Raw genomic sequence first — 9,948 nt, 5'->3', positions numbered from 1 at the left:
ATGACGTCGAGCGTATTTTTCCAGGTCTGGTCTAACACTTCCCCTTTTCCCACAAAGTTCTCACCGTGTTGACCTTCTTTTTGCACCATATTTTGATCAGGCTTTTGTTCCGGGCTGCCGGGTCTCCCGTGGCGATGCCGTGATGACAGATTTATCCAGCTGCGACAAAAAGGGAGAACAGTACAAAACAATCAGACTAATTAAGTGCACGGAAACCTAGTGGAGTATTTTCTGAATAAAGATTCCACAATATGAAACATCTTTCAAAAGTTGGGAGCATCTTCTCGATGAAGTATACTAACCTTCTTTAGTTTACCGGAAGAAGCAAGCTACAACTACGATGTTCTCACTTTGTGGCCGAACTCAATAATATTGTATTTTTTTTAATACTATGAGTCTGTAATTAAAGTAGTAACATGTTTGATACTGGCTCGTCCCAGTGTTTGACCTGCGGGGGCCAAAGTGAAAAGGGGCCAATGGTCTGTGGGGCCCAAACAGATATTTTTAACCGTGAGTGAGACCTTTGGCCTCTGAGATTATATATATATATATATATATATATATATATATATATATATATATATATATATATGTGTATATATATATATATATATATATGTATATATATATATATGTGTATATATATATATATATGTATATATATATATATATGTATATATATACATATATATATACATATATATATATATATATATATATATACACACATATATATATATATACATATATATATATATATATATATATACATATATATATATATGTATATATATATATATACAAATCCTGTTTGTACTACAGTTGGATATGTATGTATGTATGTGTACATGTATGTATATATTTATGTATGTATACTGTATATATATGTATGTGTAAAGATATGTACCATATATAAGTATGTATATATACTGTAAATGTATGTACGTGTACAGTTATGTATATATGTACGTATGTATGTATACTATATAGCAGGGGTGCCCATTACGTCGATGGCGAGCTACCAGTCGACCGCGGGGGGTGTGTCAGTCGATCTCCAGCCAGGCTTTTAAAAAAAATAGACCTAAAAATGAGTGATCCTCAATCTTCACCAAGACGTCACTTAAATGACATTCACGGTACCGGAGGGTCTTGTGAGATGACGCTGGCTGCTGCAAGATCATTATTATGAAAATATGACCGAGAGGAAGGCCAGAAACACTTTTTATTTCAACAGACTCTCGCGCCGTACCTTCCGTCAAAACTCTAAAGGCTGACTGCACATTTCCTATCTTCACAATAAAAGCCCTGCTTCATGCTGCCTGCGCTAACTAAATACAGAGTCTCGGAAAACTGGCGTGCACAAGCGATCCCTCAGAAAGCTGGCGTGCACATCACTTGTGCACGCCAGCTTTCCGTTAATTAATTATATTAATATTACAGTAATATTACTACTAATATTACAGTAATATTACTACTAATATTACAGTAATATTCATCTAATATTCATCTAATAATACAGTAATATTCATGTAATACTACAGTAATATTCATCTAATATTACAGTATTAATTAATTTCCTTGCCCTTATGTGGGCCTACCGAGGAGGTCGTAGTGGTTTGTGCAGCCCTTTGAGACACTAGTGATTTAGGGCTATATAAGTAAACATTGATTGATTGATTGAATGTGTGTGTGTATCTATGTATAAACGTATGCATGTTTATATATATGTGTATATCTATGTATATATGTATGTATGTGTATAAATGTATATATGTATGTATGTTTATATATGTACTGTATGTGTATATATGTATGTATATATACTGTATATGTATGTATGTGTATATGTATATACGTGCTGTATGTATTTATGTGTGTGTGTGTGTGTGTGTGTGTGTGTGTGTGTATCTATGTATAAACATATGCATGTTTATATATATGTGTATATCTATGTATATATGTATGTATGTGTATAAATGTATATATGTATGTATGTTTATATATTTACTGTATGTGTATATATGTATGTATATATACTGTATATGTATGTATGTGTATATGTATATATGTGCTGTATGTATTTATGTGTGTGTGTGTGTGTGTGTATCTATGTATAAACATGTGCATGTTTATATATATGTGTATATCTATGTATATATGTATGTATGTGTATATATGTATATATGTGTGTATGCGTATATATGTATGATAGTGTATATATATGGATGCATGTGTATATTTATTTATATATATATAAATAAATATACAGGGCCAGAGATCTTTGCGATCTCTGGCCCTGACTATCACATAATCAATGAGATGCCAGCACTTTGATCGGGGATGCATCCATGAGGTTTTGGAACGGTTTCTCTGGCGGAACAAGGTGTTTGTGATCACGAGCTCGTGTTCAGCACATTTAGATAATAGGAGTATTCCATTGGAGTTTACATTCCCAACACCCTCTTTGCCCAAGGTGCCTTTCCAGAGCTGGTGGTCCTTGCCGACCCTGGCATTGAAGTCCCCGAGTAGGAGGATCTTGTCTTCCTTTGGGACGTTTGATAAAACCTGGTCAAGGGTTGCATAAAAGGTCTCCTTATCTTCAACTTGTGAGTCCAAGGTTGGTGCATAGGCACTCACAGCTGTGGCCATCTGATCGTTTGAGAGACTCAGTCGTAGGGTCATGAGACGTTCATTGATGCCTGCTGGAGATTCGGACAGTTGGGAGATGAGCCGATTCTTGATGGCAAAACCCACCCCATGGTTTCTGGGCTCATCAGCCGCTTTTCCCTTCCAGAAGAAGGTATATCCGCCTTTCTCCTCCTTTAGTTGCCCCTCCTCAGCCAGGCGGGTCTCTGACAGGGCGGCGATGTCGACCTTGGACCGTTTCAGCTCCCTGGCAATGATAGCAGTTCTTCTTTCTGGACGATTGGTGGAGGCACCGTCCATAAGTGTTCTCACGTTCCATGCTCCAATGTTCATTGTTCTTTGTTTTCGACCGATGTAGGTGAACCCACTGGACGCGGTATTCCAGTCAGGTTTTATGAAGCAGGAATCTTATAAAGTGGGGAGGCTGGTGCACAGGCAGCCACCACACTGTCCTTGACAAAGGGAGGGCCAGGGTCCAATGGCATGGAGACCAAGACAATGGGGGACCCATCTTTGCTGCAGCCTTCTTCCGCCTTTGTGACCGTTGTGGAGCTTTATCCGCTGCCATCATCCGCCCACTCCGCCGTTGAGGACTTTTTGGGCCGCTCTTCGTCTGGAACCTCACCCTCGACCTCACCGCCATGGTTGAACCTACCAGGAGCTTAAACTCCAGACGGCATCGCTCTCAGGTTCATTGGAACACGCAAGGCTCTCCACCACGACAAGGTGGCGACCCGAGGAGAACATACACATACATATATACACACACATATATATATATATATATATAAAAATGTGTGTTTATAAATATATATATAAAATGATAGTAATATGTTACTAATATTACAGTAAAATGGCTGATACTACATTAACATTAATCTAATACAGTTATATTGACCGAATACTACAGTAATATTAATCTAATATTACAATAATATTCATCTAATTTTACGGTAAAATAATTTAATTTTAAAGTAAAATGTATCTAAATTCACCTAGTATTATAGTAATATCCATATAATACTACAGTAATATTCACCTAATAATATAGTAAAATTCATCTAATATTAGAGTAAAATGTATCTGATACTACAGTAATATTCATACAATATTACAGTAATATTAAACTAATACTACAGTAATATTCATCTAATATTACAGTAATATTCATGTAATACTACAGTAATATTCATCTAATATTACAGTAATATTCATCTAATATTACAGTAATATTCATGTAATACTACAGTAATATTCATCTAATATTACAGTAATATTCATGTAATACTACAGTAATATTCATCGAATATTACAGTAATATTCATCTAATATCACAGTAATATTCATCTAATATTACAGTAATATTCATCCTATATTACAGTAATATTCATCCTATTTTACAGTAATATTCATCCTTTGAGCTCCTGACATTTTGTGTGTTGACTTGAGTCAAAAGGTGGCCTGACTGCAAGGCGGGAGAACCAGCCTAGAACGTTCCTGAAGCTTCATCATGCAGGTCTGGCTTGGCCCCCAAGGGGTCTACCTGGATGATGGATTCGGTGAGGGGGTCGGTGATGATTTTGAGCAGGTCCGGGGCGTCCTCTCCGGTCTGGATGTGGAAGGAGTTGATGATGACCAAGGTGAGCTTGTACAGCACACCTGTGGCCACCTCCAGGGGCAGCAGAACCAGCACCGACAGCCAGTTGAAGAAGTCGTGGACCGTGGCGCCGGCGAAGGCCCTGCGGGAGATCACGGTGAGGTTCTGCACCGAAAACTGTTCCTTGGATTTGGGCTTTACCTGCGGAACTCGTTGCGGTCGCCCGCCTGCATCATGGCCACGATGGTGTTGGTGACCGAGGTCCCGATGTTGGCGCCCATGATGATGGGCACAGCCGACTGCACCTCCAACACTGCCCACACAAACGCAGGGGGAGCACTCATTTAAGTCTTCATCTCTGTCACACTCATTTAAGTCTTCATCTCTGTCACACTCATTTAAGTCTTCATCTCTGTCGCACTCATTTAAGTCTTCAATTCTGACGCACTCATTTAAGTCTTCAACTCTGTCACACTCATTTAAGTCTTCAATTCTGACGCACTCATTTAAGTCTTCAGTTCTGTCGCATTCATTTAAGTCTTCAATTCTGACGCACTCATTTAAGTCTTCAGCTCTGTCGCACTCATCTAAGTCTTCAATTCTGACACACTCATTTAAGTCTTCAACTCTGTCGCACTCATTTAAGTCTTCAATTCTGACGCACTCATTTAAGTCTTCAACTCTGTCGCACTCATTTAAGTCTTCAATTCTGTCACACTCATTTAAGTCTTCAACTCTGTCGCACTCATTTAAGTCTTCAATTCTGTCACACTCATTTAAGTCTTCAATTCTGCCGCACTCATTTAAGTCTTCAATTCTGTCGCATTCATTTAAGTCTTCAAATCTGTCACACTCATTTAAGTCTTCAACTCTGTCACACTCATTTAAGTCTTCAACTCTGTCACACCTATTTAAGTCTTCAACTCCGTCACACTCATTTAAGTCTCCAATTCTGACGCACTCATTTAAGACTTCAATTCTTCCAAACTCATTTAAGTCTTCAATTCTGACGCACTCATTTAAGTCTTCAACTCTGTCACACTTATTTAAGTCTTCAACTCCGTCACACTCATTTAAGTCTTCAATTCTGACGCACTCATTTAAGACTTCAATTCTTCCAAACTCATTTAAGTCTTCAATTCTGACGCACTCATTTAAGTCTTCAACTCTGTCACACTCATTTAAGTCTTCAACTCTGTCACACTTATTTAAGTCTTCAACTCCATCGCACTCATTTAAGTCTTCAATTCTGACGCACTCATTTAAGACTTCAATTCTTCCAAACTTATTTAAGTCTTCAATTCTGACGCACTCATTTAAGTCTTCAATTCTGTCGCATTCATTTAAATCTTCAAATCTGTCACACTCATTTAAGTCTTCAACTCTGTCACACTCATTTAAGTCTTCAACTCTGTCACACTTATTTAAGTCTTCAACTCTGTCACACTCATTTAAGTCTTCAATTCTGTCGCACTCATTTAAGTCTTCAACTTTGTCTCACTCATTTAAGTCTTCAATTCTGTCGCACTCATTTAAGTCTTCAACTCTGTCGCACTCATTTAAGTCTTCAATTCTGACGCACTCATTTGAGTCTTCAACTCTGTCACATTCATTTAAGTCTTCAACTCTGTCACACTTATTTAAGTCTTCAACTCCATCGCACTCATTTAAGTCTTCATCTCTGTCGCACTCATTTAAGTCTTCAAATCTGTCACACTCATTTAAATCTTCAACTCTGTCACACTCATTTAAGTCTTCAACTCTGTCACACTTATTTAAGTCTTCAAATCTGTCACACTCATTATATCTTCAACTCCATCGCACTCATTTAAGTCTTCAACTCTGTCGCACTCATTTAAGTCTTCAATTCTGACGCACTCATTTAAGTCTTCAATTCTGTCGCATTCATTTAAGTCTTCAAATCTGTCACACTCATTTAAGTCTTCAACTCTGACACACTCATTTAAGTCTTCAACTCTGACACACTCATTTAAGTCTTCAACTCTGTCGCACTCATTTAAGTCTTCAATTCTGACACACTCATTTAAGTCTTCAATTCTGTCGCATTCATTTAAGTCTTCAAATCTGTCACACTCATTTAAGTCTTCAACTCTGTCACACTCATTTAAGTCTTCAACTCTGTCACACTCAGTATATCTTCATCTCCATCGCACTCATTTAAGTCTTCAACTCTGTCGCACTCATTATATCTTCAACTCCATCGCACTCATTTAAGTCTTCAACTCTGTCGCACTCATTTTAGTCTTCAACTCTGTCACACTCATTATATCTTCAAGTCTTTCGCGCTCATTTAAGTCTTCAACTTTGTCGCACTCATTTTAGTCTTCAATTGTCACACTCATATCTTCAACTCTTTCGCACTCATTTAAGTCTTCAATTCTGATGCACTCATTTAAGTCTTCAATTCTGTCGCATTCATTTAAGTCTTCAAATTTGTCAGACTCATTTAAGTCTTCAACTCTGTCACACTCATTTAAAGTCTTCAACTCTGTCGCACTCATTTAAGTCTTCAGATCTGTCACACTGATTTAAGTCTTCAACTCTGTCACACTCATTTAAGTCTTCATCTCTGTCACACTCATTTAAGTCTTCAATTCTGACGCACTCATTTAAGTCTTCAACTCTGTCACACTCATTTAAGTCTTCAATTCTGACGCACTCATTTAAGTCTTCAACTCTGTCGCACTCATTTAAGTCTTCAATTCTGACGCACTCATTTAAGTCTTCAATTCTGTCGCATTCATTTAAGTCTTCAAATCTGTCACACTCATTTAAGTCTTCAACTCTGTCACACTCATTTAAGTCTTCAACTCTGTCACACTTATTTAAGTCTTCAACTCTGTCACACTCATTATATCTTCAACTCCATCGCACTCATTTAAGTCTTCAACTCTGTCGCACTCATTATATCTTCAACTCCATCGCACTCATTTAAGTCTTCAACTCTGTCGCACTCATTTTAGTCTTCAACTCTGTCACACTCATTATATCTTCAAGTCTTTCGCGCTCATTTAAGTCTTCAACTTTGTCGCACTCATTTTAGTCTTCAATTGTCACACTCATTATATCTTCAACTATTTCGCACTCATTTAAGTCTTCAATTCTGATGCACTCATTTAAGTCTTCAATTCTGTCGCATTCATTTAAGTCTTCAAATTTGTCAGACTCATTTAAGTCTTCAACTCTGTCACACTCATTTAAAGTCTTCAACTCTGTCGCACTCATTTAAGTCTTCAGATCTGTCACACTGATTTAAGTCTTCAACTCTGTCACACTCATTTAAGTCTTCATCTCTGTCATACTCATTTAAGTCTTCAATTCTGTCAGATTCGTTCAAGTCTTCAATTCTGTCGCACTCATTTAATTCTTGAATTTTTTGGCTTTAGGTTTTCAATTCTGTCACACTCATTTAAGTCTTCAATTCTGTCCAATTAATTTAAATCTTCAATTCTGGCGCACTCATTTAAGTCTTCAACTCGATTTAAACGCACTCGTTTGAGTCTTGAATTCTGTTGCAGTCATTTAAGTCTTCAATTCTGTCAAATTCATTTAAGTCTTCAATTCTGACGCACTCATTTAAGTCTTCAACTCTGACGCAATTTTTTAAGTCTAACTCTGTCGCACTCAATTAAGTCTTCAATTCTGTCGCATTTTTTAAGTCTTTAACTCTGTCACACTCAATTAAGTCTTCAATTATGTCGCATTCCTTCAAGTCTTCAATTCTGTCACACTCATTTAAGTCTTCAACTCTGTCGCACTCATTTAAGTCTTCAAGTCTGTTGCGCTCATTTAAGTCTGCAATTCTGTCGCACTTGTTTAAGTCCTCCATTCTGTCACACTCTTTTAGGTCTATCCATCAATCCATCATCCATCTGTTCTTCCTTCCATCAACCATCTATCCATCCTTCCATCCATCTATCATCCATCCATCCATCCATCCATCCATCATCCATCCATCTATCATCCATCCATCTATCCTTCCATCCATCTATCATCCATCCATTCATCCATCAATCCAGCATCTATCCTTCCATCCATCTATCCACCCATCCACCCTTCCTTCCATGCATCCATCCATGTCATCTTTCCTCCCTTCCTTCAAATCGTCCGTCCTAATATCCATCCTACCATCCCTCCATCCATCCGTCCACCCTACCGTCAAACCATCCATCTTCTGTCCTTCCTTCATCCAACTATCCATACATCGTCCATACATCCTCCATCCATCCAAAAATCCATTCATCCACCCATCCTTACTTTATTCCTTCCATCCAACAATTCTTCCTTCCTTCAAACAATCTGTACTATCATGCATCCCTCCTTCCTACCATCCATCCAACTTCCTTCTTTCTCTCCTTCCTTCCATCAACCTAACAAATCAATCATTTATCCTCCATCCATCTATTCATTCATCCACCTCGTCATCCTCCATCTGTCCATCCGCCATGTGTCATCCATCCATCATTCAACATCTATCCACCATCCATCCATCAATCCATACATCTACCGTCTATCTCCACCCATCAATTATCATCATTCACCCATCCACCATCTATCATTCATACATCCATCCTCCATCCATCCACCCATCCATTCATCCTTCCTTTCTTCCTTCCATTCAGCAATTCTTCCTTCCTTCAAACAATCCGCCCTATCATCCATTCTTTCTTCCTTCCATCCATCCAACCGTCCTTCCTTCAATCAATCCAATGAATCAATTATTTATCCTCCATCCATCTGTTCATTTGTCCATCTCTCAATTATCCATCTATCCATCTGCCCATCTATCCATCTATCCATCCATAATTCATCATTTATCCACCATCCATCCAACCATCCATCAATCCATCCATCCATTTACTGTCTCTCATCCACCCATCAATCATCATGATTCATCCATCCACCATCTATCATTCATCCATCCATCCTCCATCCATCCATCCAATAATACATTCATCCATCCTTCCTTTCTTCTTTCCATCCATCCAATCGTCCTTTCTTCCATCAGTCCAACAAATCAAATTTTCATCATCCATCCATCTATTCCTTCGTCCATCTCGCCATCATCCATCCATCTGCCATGTGTCTATCCATCCATCATTCATCATCTATCCACCATCCATCCATTCACCGTCTATCATCCACCCATCAATCATTATTGTTCATCCATCCACCATCTATCATTCATCCATCCAACATTCCATTCATCCATCCATCCTTCCTTTCTTCCTTCCTTTATACAATTCTTCCTTCTTTCAAACAATCCATCCTATCATCCATCCTTTGTTCCTTCCATCCATCCAACAAATATATTATTCATCCTCCATCCATCTATTCCTTCCTCCATCTCACCATCATCCATCCATTCATCCATCCATCTGCCATGTGTCCATCCATCCGTCACTCCTCATCTATCCACCATCCATCCACCCATCCATCCATCCATTCACCGTCTATCATTCATCCAACATCCATCCGCCATCCATCTGTCCATCTACCCTTCCATCCACTAATCATCTTCCTTCATTCATCATCCATCCAGCATCATTCCATCCATCCACAAATATTCCATCAATCCACTAATACATCATCCATCCATCCATCCATCCATCCATCCATCCATCCGTCACTCCTCATCTATCCACCATCCATCCACCCATCCATCCATTCACCGTCTATCATTC

The 9,948-nt window shown here is 38.4% G+C and overlaps 1 protein-coding gene across 1 annotated transcript in view; it reads right to left on the bottom strand.

Moving 5' to 3' along the window:
- Positions 1-69: 69 nt before the first annotated feature.
- The window catches only part of LOC133543692 (sodium-dependent phosphate transport protein 2B-like), a 27,141-nt gene continuing 17,262 nt past the window's right edge, over positions 70-9,948 (bottom strand). Inside the window, exons 6-8 of the mRNA XM_061888397.1 lie at positions 4,445-4,556; positions 4,190-4,385; positions 70-159 (exon numbers count right to left, since the gene is read on the bottom strand). Of these exons, the coding sequence (XP_061744381.1) occupies positions 97-159; positions 4,190-4,385; positions 4,445-4,556 (371 nt within the window). The 3' untranslated portion in view covers positions 70-96. The remainder of the gene's footprint in view (positions 160-4,189; positions 4,386-4,444; positions 4,557-9,948) is intronic.

The sequence above is a fragment of the Nerophis ophidion genome, linkage group LG26 (assembly GCF_033978795.1).
Source record: "Nerophis ophidion isolate RoL-2023_Sa linkage group LG26, RoL_Noph_v1.0, whole genome shotgun sequence".
Taxonomy (NCBI): domain Eukaryota; kingdom Metazoa; phylum Chordata; class Actinopteri; order Syngnathiformes; family Syngnathidae; genus Nerophis; species Nerophis ophidion.
Note: the sequence above shows the minus strand (reverse complement) of the source record. Positions and strands in the feature narration are given on the sequence as shown.